Consider the following 19662-nt stretch of genomic DNA (forward strand, 5'->3'; position numbering starts at 1 on the left):
GGACAACCCGACTAGACAAACCGTTGCACGAGTTAGAATTTGTCACAACAATAATCCATATAGCTGAGTTGATTTGAGTTGAGTCGAGTCTAAGAAATCTCCATCTCACATAAGGAAGGAATGACTATGGTTGGCAAGAAATCTCCATCTCATACATTAGTTGGTCTCCTTTATTTGCTGGTCCCTGTGGTTGGCAAGGAATGACTATGTATTTGGTAAGAAGGAGTGGACCCCTAAGGAGGTGTTTACCAGAGCACATAAAGCCAATTGGGAATTCTTCTCCAACACTCCAGGTCACTCAATCTCAAGTGAGAGTAGCCAGGAAATGCAGCCCAGATCTTCATCTTGGACTGCCCCTCCAACAGATGTTATTAAGGTGAAATGTGACACAACCTTTCCACTTGATGGTTCTGGAGGTGAGGTGAGTGTCATCTTGAGAGATTATGGTGGAAGACCGCTGCTGGCCATGTCAGAACCGTCTCACCTTCCTGATGTAATTGCAGGCGAAGTGTTGGCGGTGTTTAAAGGACTTCAAAAGGCTGTGGAAATGGCATACTCTCAAGTTCTGGTTGAGTCTGATAATGCTGATTTGGTTGTTTTCCTTAATGAACACCCTTCATGACATTCATGTATTGATCCTCCCACTTTGATAATTACTCCTTTTTTTGTATCTCTAGAGATATGAACTGTGTGGCGCACTTTCTAGCCTGGAGGGCCCTGTCTGTGGCAAGACAGACTATGTGGGCATTATCCTCTCCTTGGATCCTGGATCTTTATAATGACGATGCCTTGCGCTCCTCTTCCCCCTCCCCCCTCCCCCCTCCCCCCTTTGAAATAAAATTTCCACTTACAAAAAAAAAAAAACCTTATAAATGAGAACAGCTGTCAATATATGTTGTCTCGATGTACAAATTCCCTTTTGAATGGATGTCCAGCTGTCAATATATGTTGTCTCGGTGTACAAATGCCCTTTTGAATGGATGTGACAACTAAGCTTCCAAGCTTTACTGGATCTGGTCGGCCGTCTTAGTCCTTCTCTCTTCTTCATTTTGGCATTTTGCCTCCAGCGACTTTAAGTAGTTGGACGATGCGTACCGTTTGGACTTTGGTGACCTTCCATTGATGCTACGTGGGACCTTCTCTAATAAGAGATGGGGTTGGCAAAGTTCCTACCGGCCCTGGCAGCCACTTCAGCTTTGTTAATTTTCTTAGCTGGCAACCTACGTGGACCTATCGTGTGTACACGTGTTTGCATCAAAGCGTCGCTGTCACCAACAGATCCAACAGAGACGACAGAAGAGACGTTGACTAGTGGTGGGCCTGCTGGTGGCCCCATCCACCGACTACAGTCCGACAAGGGTATATATGTCATCTACTTCGGTACCTTAACTATTTGGGAAATGCAGAGAGGACTACTTCGTCATTTCATGTAAATACGAACCAAATATATCATAAATAGTTTCCGTCCTTTCCTTTATACGAAATCTAATTCCGAAACAGCAAATCGCGGGTTTACGCATATTCTTCGTTTTCCCTGAGGAGGTGTTCTGGTTCGAAAACCCTTCCTCCTCTTGGAAAACTCTCTCTCTAGCTTCTCTGTCTTTCATTCTCTATTTTTTCTTTTTATCTCTCAGAAATGGCTTCCGAAAGCTTCAGTGACAAAACCGCAGTTTTCAGAAAGCTGAAAACTAAGTCAGATAACAAGGTACCTTCTTCTTTTTTATCTTAATTTTGTTCTGGTTTAAAATTGATTTTTGTTTTTGAGATCTGGTTGTCGAGTTGCAGATCTGGACGAATTCTTTTCGGATCTCATAGTTTATATGTTTCGATTTTGTGTTACAGATGTGTTTCGATTGTAATGCGAAGAATCCGACATGGGCGTCCGTTACGTATGGGATTTTTCTCTGCATCGATTGCTCCGCTGTTCACCGAAGCCTAGGTGTTCACATCAGCTTCGTGAGGTAATTTAATTGAGAGATAAAGGGATCTTTAATTTGATGATCATTCACGGTATACTGTTTGTTTTGGTTAGCTCTCAATTCATGCCCGATTGAATGGGTTCCTTTTGGATAATTTGATCTAGAAGAACCTGTATACGTAGCTCAACGTTGATTTATCTCTTCTTAAGTGTTAAATATTGTCGATTGGTTGAGATGAGGTGGTAACTGGTGTTAACCCCATGGTTGTGTTGCATGCATTGATATTTTGCTTCTGGACTGTATTGTGTAGAATGCAGACCTAGATTTGAATGTACGGTAGTCCGTTTCTAGCTAGCTAGGAGGTGTTTATTGTTTTGTTTGTAAACAGCGTCAAACAAAAGGAATAATAACTCTTGTAGAGCAGTTGGCTCGACTTAGATCTTTTCTTCCCCCTTCTTTCTAAATGAATAATCACTTCAATCGAAAGCTAAAAGAAACCTTACCAAGTGGGACGACAAACAAGATATCACTCTCTGACATAAACAACTAAAGTTTCATGGAAATTTGATTACCTTGATAAAAAGACTACTTTAAAGCTAGATCTATCTCTTGCTCATTCATCAGTAGATTTCTAGATCTAGTCCTCCATCTGATGATCAGAATGAGATATTCCTAGAGAAGCATAAAGATCTGGTGTATGAATTTGTAGGGTTCTATATTCTATATTTATCGAGGATAAAATCCGGCAGATGAATGCCACTTAAACAGCATCCACCTCCAAGTCTCAAATGGGGAATGTGTGAAATAATAAGATGATGGCAACACACATATGAGGCTACTAGGATTTTCTGTGTATGAGTGGGCTACACAAATAGGGCCTCGTTTTGGGTTACCTGAAGAGTATTCCCTCAACACCCCCCTCAAAAAAGAAAAAAGAAAAAAAAAAGCTTAATGGAGTGAGCTTGAGGAAGAAAGTGGTAGTGCTTCACTAAAAGGGAGAAAAGGGATATTTGTTAACCTCTACCGAGCTTCTCATTATGGTCTAATAGGATATGCCAAATACTCCACTATCACCTTCCATCTTGTTCTCATCATAGTGATGCCAATAACTTCCAAGGGAGATTCCAAACAAATCTTGAAAGTTCTATTCTTATGCCTCTTCCACATTCTCTAAATGTTTACTGGCTGAGTATAATTCCATGATAGCTTCCATTCTTAGGAGATAGGATGTGATGTCAAGCCTACAAGAATCTGAGAATATCCCTAGGGAAGGCCAAATGAATTACGAAGAAATAAAAGGTACTGGATCTTCATAGCAGATGTAAATTTGTGGTTTATTTTTTTTGGTTTTTGATTAAAATGAAAAGACAGTTAAGTTCATTCACCACCATCCAGTTTAACTAAAGTAAACAGCTAAGGTGTTAAGACCTTGCTTCATACAGGCTAGAAATGGGGTGAGTTCATTCTACTAAAATTGAGCAATGGGGTTTCTGGGTTCCCTAATTAATAGGATTCAGAAATTCCTTAGAAAACCAGAATCACAAGGATAGAAACCAAGTTCGTATTAAGAAAAACTCAATATCTTACGGTTGACCAACCAGATTGACTTGATACTATGGTCAAGTGGTCTATTCACTGGGAAAATAGTCCAGTAAAGTCGGATGGTGATCCAATGGTCGGATGCAAAGGTATGGTGGTTTCCTACTGTGATTAGGAAACTAAAATCCAGATAGAATTCCAGAATCTGATACGAGGAAATAAGTGTCCAGAATTATTATTTAGATAGATCACTAGACTGAGATTATTTAGTGATTGAATACCATAAAATAGTAAAATTGAATTTCTGATTCAGAAACAAAATTGAAAGAGTTGCAGCTGAACTAGGACTGTGAACTCGATGGTGGAATCAGTTAAACAGAATTGAACCTATGGTTAGAATCAATAGTAGCAGCAGAATAATAATCTGAATTCAGATTTTGAAATTTCAGAGCCAAAGCTGAGATTTTAAGACTTTGTATTCAAGTATAAAGTTTGAATCGATTTTGAAAAGAAGATTTTGAAAGCAGAACTGAAATAGATCCCAAGTCTAGAATTCATAATCAGAAACTCAATTAGAATAGGGCAGTACAACAGCTAACAGATCAGTAGTGAATAATAGCTAACAGAATTAAGAAAATAATCAAATCATGGGGGAGGCTAAAGCTTTTAAGTGTGTAAATAGAAGACTCAAAAAGGAACAAAATAGACCAACTAGGACTCCCCAGCCACAAGCTGTGTTTGGAGAGTCCCTAACTAACTCAACTGTTAAAACAATGACCAAACTGGTAAAGGAAACCCTTCCAGCTGCAGGCTGTGAATAGGTGTCCTAAACAAACCCAATATCTGACATATAATAAAGGATAAAACTCCAAACTCCTAAAAACTAGCTCATGATTTGCTGATGTCTTAGATGAATCAAACCTTGAACCACAAGTTCAGTTGAACCAGAATACTGGTTCAAACCATGAACCGCTTGGCTTATATAGACCCTGGTCTTCAAGATATCGCAGGACCCTCTCTTCCTCTTCTTTCTGGCATCTGAATACCTCATTAGTGAGACTATAATTTTTGCAAGAAACACAAGAAATAACAACTGGTATGTTCTGGAGCAAAGATCAGCTTGCTGCCCTAGATTGGTAGTTCTAGGGCTTGTCAAAGCAAACTGGTCTAGGGGGTTATTAAAATCATTGTATTCAGAATATGGCAAAGTAGCTCCTGAGTGGGGAACTACCTCTTTGATGGGTGTCGCGATGGCTCCCTTTGTGTTATTCCCATGTATTATTTTGGAGATTTATAATTTTTGTGGTTTTACTAGATGGAATTTTAATGAGTTATAGGTCTATAAGAACCATGAAGTCTTAGCCTTTCAATAAAAAGAATCACTTCAGAGTTAAGACAATGGTCGTTATACATGGTAAATCAGCTTATCACCCTAGATTAATTTATACTCTTCTGATGAAAGTTCAAGTGCAAGTGGCCAATTTCAGAAATCAAGCATTATAAACAGATGCTTTAGTAATGCATTTTTAGAGTGATGTCTCATAAACATACTGGACCAGGTAATTAGTCTGTCAGTGTCATCGACTTAGATTTGCACTCTTTTCTATGTTCTAAGCCATGGACCTTTATATTGTAAAAACATTAAAAAGTCAACAGGTTGTTTGAACTTTGAACTAGCATGGGTTATACCATGTGGACTATTGAAGATTTAGAGATCGATCCTGATGGATCTGCATCTCTTATATAAAACTGTGAATGATTCTAATTGCAGTATGCTAATTTGGGCCTCAATTTGGTTGTTTAATCGACTGTTACAACTCAGTAGATCTCGCAATCTACTCTTTTGAAGAGGATGAGTGACCTGAGTTAAGTATAAATGCCTTAATCTCAGGGAGAACTGAGATATACTTAATTGCTTGAGAAATTAGTTTTAAGAGCTTAAAATAATATTGAACTGAGGAACTAGTTTCTGTTTACCCAGGTCTACAAATCTGGACTCATGGACCCCAGAGCAGTTGAAGATGATGAGTTTTGGGGGAAACAACCGAGCACAGGCTTTCTTTAAGCAGCATGGATGGACTGATGGAGGAAAAATTGAGGCAAAGTATACTTCAAGAGCTGCTGACTTATACAGGCAAATACTTTCAAAAGAAGTTGCCAAAAGCATGGCAGAAGATTCTGGTTTGCCCTCATCACCTGTTGCTTCTCAGTCAGTGAATGCTGTTAATGGATTCTCTGATGTCAAGCTCCCTGAAGCTCCAAAAGAAAGTCTTAGTGGAAGACGTGAAACTCCTGAAGTTACTGGTTCACCTAGAGCTCCTTCTCATACAGTTATTGCCAGTTCCATTAAAAAGCCCCTTGGAGCAAAGAGGACCGGAAAGACTGGAGGACTTGGTGTCCGGAAGCTTACGACAAAGGTATGCCCTTGTTTTGACCAGTAAGAATATCTTAGTCACTGAGAGAATCAATTTACACATAATGAAAGTAGATGAGGCACATCTCTTTAGTTGCAGGTTTATGCCAGTTTATGGAAGTGTATTCCCAAAATATGTTGGTGAATTGATTTACACATTATGAATAATTGAAATTATTCTTTAAATTCAGCCAAATGAGAGTTTGTATGACCAGAAGCCTGAAGAACCAGCTCCTGCAGTAGCAACTTCCGCGAATGCTACACCAACATTTTCCTCATCTTATCCTTCTCGCTTCGATTATGTGGAGAATGTCCAGCCTGCTGAGACCAGTTCTGGAGGGACACATGTGATTAATCATGTTTCCCCTCCTAAGTCATCAAGTTTCTTTGCTGAATTTGGGATGGACAACGGATTTCAGAAAAAATCAAGCTCCAATTCAAAAGTTCAGGCAAGTTTTTAAAATTTTGCAGGTTATATGACCTTTGGACTCTTTAAGTAGAACTAGTTGATTTTAATCTGTATGGTCTTGGTACTTCTTTTTCATTATTCAGTTGTAGAATATAAAATTTTGAAGTCTTCAAAAGCTGGAGCCCTGTTTGTTCTCTGTGGTTTAGTGATTGTTCAAGCTTAAAAGTAATAGTGATTACTCCCAGGATTCTGGACTACTGACCGTAAAAGATAGGGAAGCTTTCCTAATTTTGTGTATGCAAATTTATGCTTCCTTGGCTTGCTGCTTATGCAATTTACTCTCTGTGCTTCATTCAGAAACTTGTTCTTTTGGACAAATCCATGCTTCTGCCCCTTGACAGTGTTCTTAGTTGCCAAAACAAGTTGTGAAATACTTTTGAGTTTGGAAAATTTTCTTTTTAAATTTAGGGTAATTTACACATACCCCCCTGAGGTTTAATGAAAGGATATATTCAACCCCCAGGTTTGGAAAATTCTGCGTACCCCCCTGAGGTTTGCAAATGGTAACAGATAGGTCCATTCCGTCAGTTCATGACTAACACTGTTAAAAAATAGACTTGAACTGACGGAATTGCCCTTACAAAAAAATTAAAAAAAAAAAAAAAAAAACACCTGCAACTCATCTTCCCCAATCGATTTTGGGGAAGATGATTTGCAGGTTTTGCTGTGTTGATGCACTAATTCAAGGAAAAAACCATTAAAATTGGGAGCATCCAAAACTAAATAAATGAATTGAATCTCTTCACCCCTTCATTACCTCTTCTCCTTCTTCTTCTAAAACCTAATCAAATTGCTGCTCCATCATCGCCACCTACTATTTAAGCAGTCGTTCTATCCTGGATTCAAGATCATTGTCTGAAATATCTTTCTCCATCTTCACCAAAAATAAAAAATGTCATTCTCCATTCCAGAGGGTCAGATCCCGTGGGAGAAGATATTTTCCCTTCTCAAAAAGTGGGTCCTTAACGGTTTGTTTGTATCCTTTGATACAAACCATAAGTCCCATTCCATTCGGAAGCAGAGATCTGAGCCAAGAACTGTAAAGCCGAGATCTTTTAACCGGCGAAAAGGGCAGCATCACTGGAGATCTGACACTGTAAATTTTTACTAGCTAAGTGGTTTTCCAATATTTGCAGGAATCTCGAATTTCATAAAAGGGATAAGTCTTCCTTGGTTTTTTGGGCTCTCTTCTGTTCTCTTTCTCCCACAAATTGAAAGGAAAAGGGACGAAAAATGCAATCTTTGCTTTGGATTTTCCAAATTCTGAAACCTTTGCGATTGCTTCGATTGACCTTCCCAAATCCTCTGCTTAGAAAACCTTATAGCTAATGGCGACCGTTTCTTCTTTATCTTCCGCCAGGTGCTGCTTCCTGTCAAATTAACCCCTTGATTTTTTAGGTTGCTGAACCTCGAGTTTGTTGGCTGGTTCCAATAGAGATGGGTTTTAGTACTTGAGTCCAGAATTTCTGCTCGAGTGAACCTCATAGCATGGAGTTCTTCTCTTCGAGGTTTGGAGCTACCGCCTAGTCTTTCATTGAGGAAGAAGAAGAAAGGTTCTTCTATTTCTTAATCTCTAATTTCTGGAAAGGTTGTTCTATTTCTTAATCTGACATTGGCCTACTTCTATCTGTTTTGATTTTTGTGTCAAGCATGGCAATCTTGAAGTCGTTAAATTCTCTCTTTTTTCATGTCTTCACTTCATTCCTGATGAGATTCCTCTTAGGAAGATGAGTTGCAGGTGGAGTGGATTTGAAAATTTTCCCTAATTTCAGTAAGGGTTGAAAGGGTTTTGAAACCTACAACTCATCTTCCCCAAAATCGTTTGGGGAAGATGAGTTGCAGGTGTTTTTTTTTTTTTTTTTTTTTAAAAATTTGTGTAAGGGCAATTCCGTCAGTTCAAGTCTATTTTTTAACAGTGTTAGTCATGAACTGACGGAATGGACCTATCTGTTACCATTTGCAAACGTCAGGGGGGTATGCAGAATTTTCCAAACCTGGGGGTTGAAAATATCCTTTCGTTAAACCTCAGGGGGGTATGTGTAAATTTCCCTTAAATTTATTATTTTATTTTTTTGCATGTTTCAGTTTGCAGTGATTCCTAACCTGATCATAATCTATTTCTTTGAGAGAGATTACATGTTTTGGTGCAATACATTCAAAGGAAGAACCTTCCACAACTTTTCTGTATTTTTCAATCGACCCTCCTATTTTTTTTGTAATTTGGTGTACATGTTGTATTTACTTCTCTTTGAATCTAGGAATTCAGTCAGGGCAAAATGTGTTGAGAGGTCTAACTGTCTAAATGGAGAGCAGTAGACAGCTTGTAGCATATTCAGGCAGACGTTATTTTAAGACCTTAATGTTCTTGATGTTGTTCATACAGCAAATATTTTTCTTCTCCCTGGATAAAGGGATCCAACGCTTAGAGAGAGAATTGCTATACAATATAGCATAGATTAAGCTTATGTTACATCAACTAGGACTAAGTAGAGCACATGATGAGAAGAATGACAGTTGGGACCGGGGATTCTACTGAAGAAAGGGAAAGAATAACAATTATGATGAGCTATTCAGCCCTTCGACCACCATATTGTTTTGGTCAAACCAGATCTAGGTCTTCTTTTCTGGATCACCCCCGCAGATTCCGTAAATATCCCATTCAAAAAATAGAAAGTTCGAAACAATTGGGACTTTTTTGGAGATTGGATGGAGTTACTAATTCATGATCTGGCATGTACAGAATGAAACTTGGAACACAAGTAGCTTATTAACACCAACACTCTTGACTCCCCCAGAGGGTGGACCTTGGTGCAACGGTAAGGTTGCTCCATAGTGACCAAGTGGTCATGGGTTCGAGTCACAGGAAACAGCCTGTCAGCGAAGCAGGAGTTAGGCTACACACATTATGACCCTCCCCAGACCCCACAGTGGCAGGAGCCTCGCGCACTGGGTACGCTCTTTTTACTCTTACCTCTCCCCCCCTTCCAGAACTTAAAAAAAAGGGAGAATAAGAGAAGAGATTTGGAGGTAGATGGCAAGGTTGGATTAAGTTGTGGTACCCTGCTCTCTCTCTCTCTCTAATGTAGTGTTCCAAAAAAAAAAAAACAAGTTCAAGAAGTGTTCCTTCTATGATAAACCATACTCAAATTTGATTTGGTGTTCTTGGGCAGCTCTAGTTCTTCAGATTATTTGCACCAGGTGCAAGATCTTTTTGAGCAAACAAGATCCTCTATGTGTAAACTAGATGATTGCATGGTGGGGTATCTGGGCATTTCATATAGATGATCTACAAAAGAATAATTTATGTCCAAGATAGAAAAAAGGACGTGTTGAACATTGTTCTTCCACAAATGATGAGGATTTTGATATGATCCTTATCAGGCCTGGGTCGGGTTACAAATTTGAAACCTGAGGTCCCTCCCGGGTTGAATTGGGAAACCAGCGAGTCCCATGTCCATGCTTATTGCTTAGTTCACAAGGCAACCAAACCCTTTTAGTGCAGGAGCATGATCATGGTTCTGGTTTTCGGTCAGTTTTCTGGTTCAAAACCAAGCCCATGACCCAAGGAAGGTTCAAACCTGGAAACCAGCACTTGTGGGGCCCAATTTTGGAAGAGTTTTTCAGCTTGTGTTTCCAGGTTTCCTGATTTTGAGGAATCTTATCCCCATTCAAGTGGTGGGAGTTTGTTTATCTATTTAGGACACTTTTTGGGTTGGTTTCTGCTTTATTAATTAAGTTTTTAAGATAGATTAGGACACTCCAAGTCAGCCAATGTTAAGAGGAGTTTTTCCTTTCCTGTTTGGCTTCTCCTTTAAGAGTTAGGTTAGTTAGGAATTCTTCCAAAAGCAGCCTGCGACTGGAGGAAGTTTCCTTATTTATTTGGGTTAATTGTTAGGTAGTTAAGTTGTCTAAGTCAATCCTTTTGTCTGAATGTTGCTTAAGATTTAATGGAATTGATTATTTGGACGTGTTCCTGTTAGTGATATGTTTTCTTTAGCAACAAGTGATTTAGTTTGGATGTTCTGTCACACAAATATAATAATCATTTTCTTCAGTTTCCCTAATGAAAGGGAAAAACATGTGTTAAATATGTGTTCCATATTTGCCAAGTGGATGTTATTGCGGTGATATCGGATTCCCCCCTCCCCCCCCCCCCCCCCCTTTTGGGTTGAGACCAATGAAAGTTTATTGCAAGTAAAAGAAGGAATACAAAGGCATATAGTTGACAATACAGCGAAGGGTAATTGCTCGCTTTTATAATAAGATAGAGAGTGCCAAGGTCCACTTTTATGGGCAGAATCCCATCCAATCACAGAAGACAAGTCTCCTGCTGCTTCACATCCAATTAGCTGTTAGAGAGAGAGAGCTCTAATCCCTTAATTGTCACCTTCTCTTTTGCACTAGTGGAATCACACATGCCAACAGGACCTGAGAATACCAGCAATATGTCACTAGCATGATTCCCAAAGGCCCCCATACCTGCTGTCTTTGGATGACCCAAGGTACTGCCCTCAACTCAGTTTGATGCGGTGGGGTGAGGGAGGGGACCAGGGTGCTGAATCTGCATAGAGTCAGACAGTCAGTCCTTGAAGACACCACTTCTTTTATTTTTTTTGATGAAGAGAAATATATATAAAAACTAAGCAGAGGAAATTACATATTCATTAGAAGACACCACTTGGTTTCCAATGCCTCATAAAATAATAAATAGTGCAGCCCTACACGATAACTTGAATTAACTCTTGAGTGGATCTTTCCCATCCTCTAAACACCCTATTATTCTGTTCCTCCCAAATGGACCAATCAGTAGCCAGGAGTACGAAACAGAACATGGAACTCTCACTCCTGAGAGAAGGGAGACATGCCAAGATCCCATGAGGTTTTGAACCTCATTTGGGGGAATCAAAATTGTGACTCTAAATAAATCTGGTAAGTGGGCCCAAACTGCTTCCAGGAAAAGAGTAAAGGATGAACTGACGACTCTCCTCTTAAAACTCAATAAGCATCAAGACACACCTGGTGAAAGATAAAGCTCCCTCCCCCCCCCCCCCCCCCCCCAAAAAAAAGAAGAAGAAAAAAAAGAAGCACAACTCTTAATGAGGGACCGGAAAGGAGAAAGGAAAAGCTAGAAAAAAATCAGAATTGCAGGGGGGGGAGAAAGAGAAGAAACCATGAGAAGAAGAGGGGGGGGGGGGAAGGAGTGCACACACACACAGCCTTAGGTTTCAATTCATTCTTCTATAATCTTCTCAATACGTTGGTTACAAGCATATAAATAAGAAAATAAAAGACTTAAACATGAAAACAACTATTCTAGGACTCTTAACAAAAAAAAAAGACATTTAAAACTTACTAAAACTCATCCTATGAATCCTACCCAACTTAAAAAATTACCTTACATAATTATCACAATAAAATAAATAATAAAATCCTAAATATCTAGCACAATAAAACCATATTTGGATCCGGTTCATCTCCATCTAGATACGCTCCAAGGTAGTGCACCAGTTGGTTCGGCCTTGTCCAAGATTCTCTTGCATCAATTCTCCCGGAGTTCAGAAAAACTCGTCGACGAGTTTTGTAGAACGAGAGAATCAAAATTGTGCGATCGGTGTTAGCTATCAGTTCACGTCCAACTATTGATTGAGGTAACCATGGGAAAGCACATATTCAAATGGATCAACTACGCGATCAATCGTCACGATTTCTTGATGTTCATCACCCAACGACACTGCCTGGATTGAAATCTGATCATGGAATGTCAATTCTTCGTTCGGACCGTTGATTTCATTGTGATCTTCAACTGCCTAGGTCGAAATCTGATAATGGAATTTCATTCAGTCGGACCGTTGATTTCATTGTGATATTCAACTGCCTGGGTCGAAATCTGATCATAGAGCTTTTACTCAGCCTACATCAATTCTGGTATTGGAGCCTGAGTTTGGTTGCCTGGTTGGTGCTGGTTCATATTCCCTAGTAAGTTTGATCACCTTTGCATGCCTTTACATAGTGGTTGTGATTACCAAAGCATGTCTACCCCTCCTGATACGGCGATACTCGAATTTCACCTGAACAGTGGGCAAGGTTGCTTCAACAAAATGAAGAGACCTTGAAGGCTCTTCAAGCTAATCAAGATTTGCTTAAAGCTGCCCATGTAGAGTTGGTTGCCAGTAGGACAGAATGGATAGCACAAGGTGCTAGCCTCCATGCCATTGACCAAAATGTCCAAGCCATTACAACATGACTGGCTGTCGTAGAGACATCCGTTCCAAACTCAGACGGACAGCAAGGTTACAATACTCATGACACTGGACATAGGGCAGAAACTCCTAATCTAGAGAATCATATGGCAATCTTGAGCGTCACAACCACTTTGAAGGTTATGACAAAATGGGAGATAATTTCCAAGGCAATGGGCATGGTAGAGGTAGAGGACCGTGGGTCCCAAGACAATTCTTCCCTTATGGAGATGAGGAATACTCATGACACTGAACATAGGGCAGAAACTCCTAATCTAGAGAATCATGTCAATCATGAGCGTCACAACCACTTTGAAGGTTATGACAGAATGGGAGATAATTTCCAAAGCAATGGGCATGGTAGGGGTAGAGGTAGAAGTCGAGGACCACGGGTCCCAAGACAATTCTTCCCTTATGGAGATGAGGATGGGAAGGAGGAAGATGGGATCCTTCGGCTCTGATACCATATAATAGGGGATCGGAAAGGAGAAAGGAAAAGCTAGAAAGAAATCAGAATTGCAGGGGGGAGAAAGAAAACAAGAAGAAGAAGAGAGGGGGGGGGGGAGGAGTGCACACGCACACAGCCTTAGGCTTCAATTCATTCTTCAATAATCTTCTCAATACGTTGGTTACAAACATATAAATAAGAAAATAAAAGACTTAAACAAGGAAACATCTATTCTAGGATTCTTAACAAAAAAAAAAGACAATTTAAAACTTACTAAATCTCATCCTATGAACCCTACACAAATTAAAAGATCTCCTTACATAATTATCCCAATAAAATAAATAATAAAATCCTCAATATCTACCAGAATCATATTTGGATCCTCCGGTTCATCTCCATCTTGATACACACCTGGGTTTGGGTCGGTCCAAGGTAGTGCACCAATTGGGTTGGCAGGGTCGGTCAAAGGTAGTGCACCAATTGGGTTGGCCCGGTCCAAGATTCTCCTGCATCAACTTTCCTCTGCTATCTCTCACGGGTACATATTTGGGGGAGCCTTGATTTCCAAAAGAGTTTAGAGAGGGAAAGGCCACCATTTTTGCTGGCCGTACAACTCTAAAAGATTGATGTACCATACAGGATATGTAACATTAGCAGGAAAGTTGACTATAATTATTCCCCAGGTGATCTTCTAGCCATAAAGGTTACCTTTATAGATTCCCTGTGCACTATTATCATGAATATGTTTCCCAAGTTACCAGTCCTCCGAGGTAAATGTTTTATTGCCAATGATAATCTTCTTTTTGTTGACTTGGGAATATCACGCCCCCTCCCCCCCCCCCCCCTCTCCAAAACAACAGCAAAAAATTGATCCTCTCCTGCCGCACTAGACCCTGAACTCCATCCTTAGCATGGCTTCCTTCTGATAGTAGAATTTGATTGATTTTGAAGTTTATAATGGTGAGGATATTTGAACTGTATTTCCAGTATAACATTTGGCTTGGCGCCGATTGCTCTAGTTGGGCATGATTTAGGTTCTGCGGTGGAAGTTCCTTGTTAATACTTGTTTGCATTCTTTCTCCTCTTTGCTTTCAGATTCAAGAAACTGATGAAGCAAGGAAAAAGTTCTCCAATGCCAAGTCTATCTCATCAGCCCAGTTTTTTGGGGATCAGAAGAAAGCCAGTGACATGGAAGCTCAAATATCCTTGCAGAAGTTCTCGGTAATGTGTGTTTTTTATAATAGTTTGTAATTTATAGTTTTAATTTTTTTTTTGGTCCTAACATTGAAGTTAAAAATTAAAATATCTAATCATCTACTTTCTACTCTGGATGCATATCTACTTGTTTCATGATGAGACTCGGATCTCCATATTTTTAGGAAGCCTACATTTCTTATGGTTGCCTTCTCATACTTTATACCCTTTTTTAAATAATATTATCCTCTGTAGGGTTCAATGGCCATCTCCAGTGCTGATCTCTTTGGTCATAATGCTGATGATGCCGGACTAGACCTGACAGCAGCTGATCTCATTAATCGAATTTCCTTCCAGGTAGAAATTGACACTTATGTTTTTTTTGCTCCCTATTCCAGCTGTTTACCAATTTAGAACTTTATTTTTTGGATGAATATCAATTTGGAAAATTTAGCTTAAACTTGTGCATGTCAAGCTATTAAATCGGTATATAGATCCATAGAATACATATGCCAGCTTGGAAGATAAAAGACTGTATGTGGTTTACTTGACCATGTATCACTAGGAATCTTTGATTGATTTTATGTACAGCTAACCGCTCTCATTTTGCTCTATTACAGGCATCACAGGATATTTCATCCATTAAGAACATTGCAGGAGAGACAGGGAAGAAGCTCACTTCTTTTGCTTCTAGTTTTATAACAGATCTTCAGGATAGAATCCTTTGAGGAAGTAACTGCATCAGCATCAAGATGGTCCAATGTCCGTGTACAAAGATGTCTGATGAGGCTTGTTACAAGTAGTAGTTAAAAAAATCTAGTCAATGTTAAAAAACAAAATTATGAGAATTCATTGGAAATGAAAATAAGATTTAAACCTAGTTGCTACCCATTGGGTGGTGCAAGCTTTTCTTGTAGTGGAGGGGAAGGGGGGGGGGGGGGGGGTTGGTCTGTCGACGTTCATTGTATGTGCTCATGAATATGTTTGTTTATACTTCAGAAAGAAAACGATTTGATCATATTTCATCTTTGGACTGACCAAAAGTCTCATGTTCTTCTACTAAAAAGTACATAGGAGCTCAGATTTATGGAGCAGATGGCTGTACTGCAATCTAACCATGTTCTTCCTTATTTTATTACTCTTGAATTATCTGTCTTAGCTCAAGGCAAAGGTTGTCAATCATTTTGTAGAGATGGTAGGCTTTTGAGCTGTGAATAAAATCTTTTAGATGGTCTAGGGGATTTTATTACTTACCACGTTTAAGTTCATTTTTATTCTTGCCCTTGATGCCCTGCGTTTATCATTTGCAGGAAACCAAGGCTAGTCTGATTAGTTCGAGGTATAAACCATGTAAAAAAAACAAAAAGAGGGGGGGGGGGGGGGGTGGGGGTTGGTTGAGAATTTTGGATAGAAGGCCCTGTGGGTTCTGCACGGATCCAGATCATGTATGGCACACGCTGTCCGTAGCGGCCAGAGTGGCGTACAAATAGGGTGCATTGCAATGACCGCTTTACCCCCACTCGGGCAAAGCGTTCGAGCCGGGGTAAGGCAGTCATTGCAGAGCACCCTGTTTGTGCGCCGCTAAGGGCAGCGCACCGTAGAGGATCTGAATTGGTTCTGCACTGCCATTCTCTCTTGATGAACAGGTGAGTCCTGCTGTTGATGCAAATGGTGTATCGTATGAATTCCACTGTTGAAACTATTTCCCACATCGTGATTAGTGGTGTATTTTCTCTCCTCCTGTGAGTCATATGCTGTTTATGAATGTTGTAAAAGAAATTATTAATTTTAAAAATCCAAATAGTGGTGATTAATGTGGTGTATATTCCCATTTTTGAGTCTTTGAAAACCTTGTCGTTTACACAAGCAACTCTTGTAGCCCACAGTAGAACTTCATTGGTATTGGAAAAAATTAGATGTTAGGCAATGTTTGGTATGCATTTTTGAAATAGATTCCGGGTATAAACACATTTTGAAACTCAATTCTTTTCTATTTCATAATGCACTTTTAACCCAGAAAATTCAAGCAAAAAACGCTTACCAAATGCATTATACATAAACTGTGTCATCTGACTAGAATAAGAATTCCATTCCATTCATCCATTTTTTATGATATGCCTCTAAATTAAATTAAGAGAGGAATATAAAAGACTTTAAAAAAATAACATTTAAGAGAAATTCCAAATTTTTTTATTTTGTAAATGACACATCATTATGTCATTATAAAAAAGTATCATCCTCATGCACATTTTTGAGTACACATGTGATATAACACTATTACCTTCATTGTGAAACATATTTTTGTGCCATTCTAAAAAGGAGAAGAAAAAAAAAAGGTTACAAATTATTTGACACTTGAGGGGTTTCAATAAGAAAATCCCATTAAATTTATAACTAGGAATTTACAAAAAAGACTAACCACTTGTAATCTTCCATTTATCAAAATGCTATGACTAAACCCTTTTTTTTTTTTTTTTTTGGGTAATCGCTGTGACTAAACGCGTAACCAGAATAACAGTTTAAATGTTTAGAGTTTCATTCATACATGCCTAAAGACAAACAGAAATTTACCAAAAAGGATTCTCAACATGCGAAACCTGTGCCATTCTTCATTCTCCAAAATTATTAAACACAACCATGAAAGGAGTTTCAATATTCCATCCTCCAAAATAATTACATAACTAGAAAAACAGTTCCAACTTCCCATTTCATAAGCCTGTGTTAACCAAAAAGGAAATTCATACAAGCTTCTGTAACCTGCCTCCAGAATATATACAAAGTTACAAAAACATAAAAAACCAATATGCAGAACGATAGGTTTTTATGAACATGGCATCTAGCCGTACCAAAGCACTGCACAAAAGCATATAGAGTGATTACAACCAGTCCTTTTAATACAAAAACATTAACCAACTATGCAATTTCTCTACAAAAAAATAAAAGGTTTCCTATTTCAGCCCTATAGGGCTAATGGCCCTCAGGTTGGGGTAAGGATTATAACCCTGGACACTTGGATTTTAAAATTAATAATTTTTTTTAAAACATAGAAAAAGGAACTGGTTGGCCCTTAAACTGAATCAACCCATCCATGTTCGGACTAGATTGAAAAAGCAGCCAGAAAGAAATTGATCACAGATATTTATGAAAACACATGACATGTAAGAATTAAGAAGGAACAATAAGTATGACCAAAGACCAAGTACAACAGAAATTGGCTCGTGTTATTAAAAGACCTGGGCTAAACTTGAGGAATGGTAATTTGATTTCTAGGTTAATAAGGGAAGCCCTAGTTTTTTTTCCAGACAAGCTAAATAGTCTGAGTGCAGAAGAAATTTATAAAACTGAGTTAAAACCTGGCACAGAGAAGCACACCGAATTGACTTGACAGCAAAGTTATTAGTTAATCAGCAAGTTTCTGATTGGTGTTGCAAAGTATCCAGTTTTACCATGCCTCACTTTGACAAGGAATTACATTACTCTGCACTTCTTAATTTAGCATCAACAAAGTGACCTCTTTGAAACAACTATCCAAAGAGATGTATCCAGATGCCTTCATGGATTTTCATTATTAAGAAAAATATTTATACAACAGTAATAGTTGGTTAAGCACCAAAATTTTATCTGTTGGCAATACTTTGGGCCCCAAGGTTGTAAGTATCCTAATGTATCCGTCGATATTAACCGATATGTATCAATATGATACGGTACCGATACAATAGCTAGAAAAAGCATTGACTGTATCGGATCGATACGTGACCCGATATGGTTGATACTCATCGATACGCTTGATACATCTCTTATAAACTATATAACACAATCAATGACTGCAAAACACTTACCAAGTGCTCTTATATTTTGGGAAAATCAACTTGATTCCTTGCTTCTACTGGCAAAAGTGACTCTAGTAGTATTGATTTCATCAATCATTTGGTGATTAAACAACTTGCAATCAAAGATCAAAACCAGATTTGCACAAAAAACAAATTTCTATCAAAACTTGGAATTTCTTTACTCAAATATTGATTTCTAGTGTTGTTTTTTTTTTTGGGTAATGGATTCACTAGATTAGTGAAAAACAACCTCAATGATTGCATCAAACTAGGTTGATATCCATTGGTAATCAACCCAATACGGTTGATACATGACCAATACATAACTCGACATGGTTGATACCTATCAATACACTCGATAAGTTTCTTATAAACTGCAGAACACTTACCGAGAGTTCCTGTATGGCATTCTAGTTGGGTTTTTATTTTTTGGGGCAAAAGCAACTTGATTTTTTACTTCTATGATCAAAAGAAACTCTTGTAGTATTGTTTTCAATCTTCAATTGGGGATTAAACAACCTACAATCAAAATCAAAACCAGATCTGCACAAGAACATGTATCTCTCAAAAATTGAATTTCTTTTCTTAGATCTTGATTTTTAGTGTCATTTTGTTGGAATGGATCACTAGATTAGTGAAAAAGGACCTGAATGATTGTATCAAACAAATTTTATTTATTTATTTTGCAATGTTCTGTGCATATAAACCCTAAATCTTCCCCAAAACCGAAATGACATCTTTTTCTTTTTGTATTAGTACATGGAAGAAATCTCATCCTTTATACAAAATGAATTCAATGCACTTATCTTGTATTTTTTTTCTTTCTCTTTTTTATACATGATATATTTTATATGCGCATATTTATAGTGTTTTATGCTTCAAACTTTATTTTGGATGTATCTTAAGCATTTCCATGTTTTTCTTAACCATTTTCATGCATATCTTGTGTACGATATGATACAATACTATAAATCTCTTAAAATTGCTCTTTTGATATGATATCTGGTAAAGATACTTTAAACCTTCTCTACAACTCACCTTAATTTGGCCCTTTTTATTAATTAGACTGGAAAATACAGTGAAACTGTCAATCTGGTCAAGCATACTCAAGTAATTCAAAGGAAACTCCTTGTCCCCATTGGAAATCATTAGTATTTAGGAGATTAATAAAATTAAGCTTGAACACCAAAAGTTTCTGGTTTACCCAAGGCCAAGGAAAGAAGATTTATATTAGAAAATGATAATGAGCACAAAATCACACCAACCTGTTCTGTAGTCCTTTCCAATCAAATGTATTACAATGGAAGCATGGATTAAAAACCCAATCTAAATCACCTGGACTATATTCTTAGACTTCCTAATCAAGCCACTTCACCAAAATTGAGCTTTCTATTCACTTTCTATGAGCATAATTATTAAGCAATTACTATCATTGGAAAATATTACAAAAAGAAACTTTTACAGCTGTCACCAAGAATCTCAAAGTTGAAAGTAAAAGGGTGCAAATGTTTGTTATATACTGGTTTGTGTGATTACACTTTCATAAAAACAAAAAAAAGGGATGTGTGGGTTTAGTCCCACATCGGGTGTGTGAGTATGGTGTGTGTTGTG

The 19662-nt window shown here is 38.3% G+C and overlaps 1 protein-coding gene across 1 annotated transcript; it reads left to right on the forward strand.

The window, feature by feature from the left end:
- The first annotated feature begins 1495 nt into the window (after positions 1 to 1495).
- Positions 1496 to 15137, forward strand: LOC122646168 (probable ADP-ribosylation factor GTPase-activating protein AGD8). The gene is made up of 7 exons (XM_043839660.1): positions 1496 to 1705; positions 1843 to 1961; positions 5440 to 5875; positions 6063 to 6320; positions 14123 to 14248; positions 14477 to 14578; positions 14842 to 15137. Exons 1-7 carry the CDS (start codon positions 1637 to 1639, stop codon positions 14947 to 14949), a joined length of 1218 nt encoding a protein of 405 aa, XP_043695595.1. The 5' UTR covers positions 1496 to 1636; the 3' UTR covers positions 14950 to 15137.
- Positions 15138 to 19662: the final 4525 nt, after the last annotated feature.

This window comes from Telopea speciosissima, chromosome 11 (assembly GCF_018873765.1).
Source record: "Telopea speciosissima isolate NSW1024214 ecotype Mountain lineage chromosome 11, Tspe_v1, whole genome shotgun sequence".
NCBI classification, from domain to species: Eukaryota; Viridiplantae; Streptophyta; class Magnoliopsida; order Proteales; family Proteaceae; genus Telopea; species Telopea speciosissima.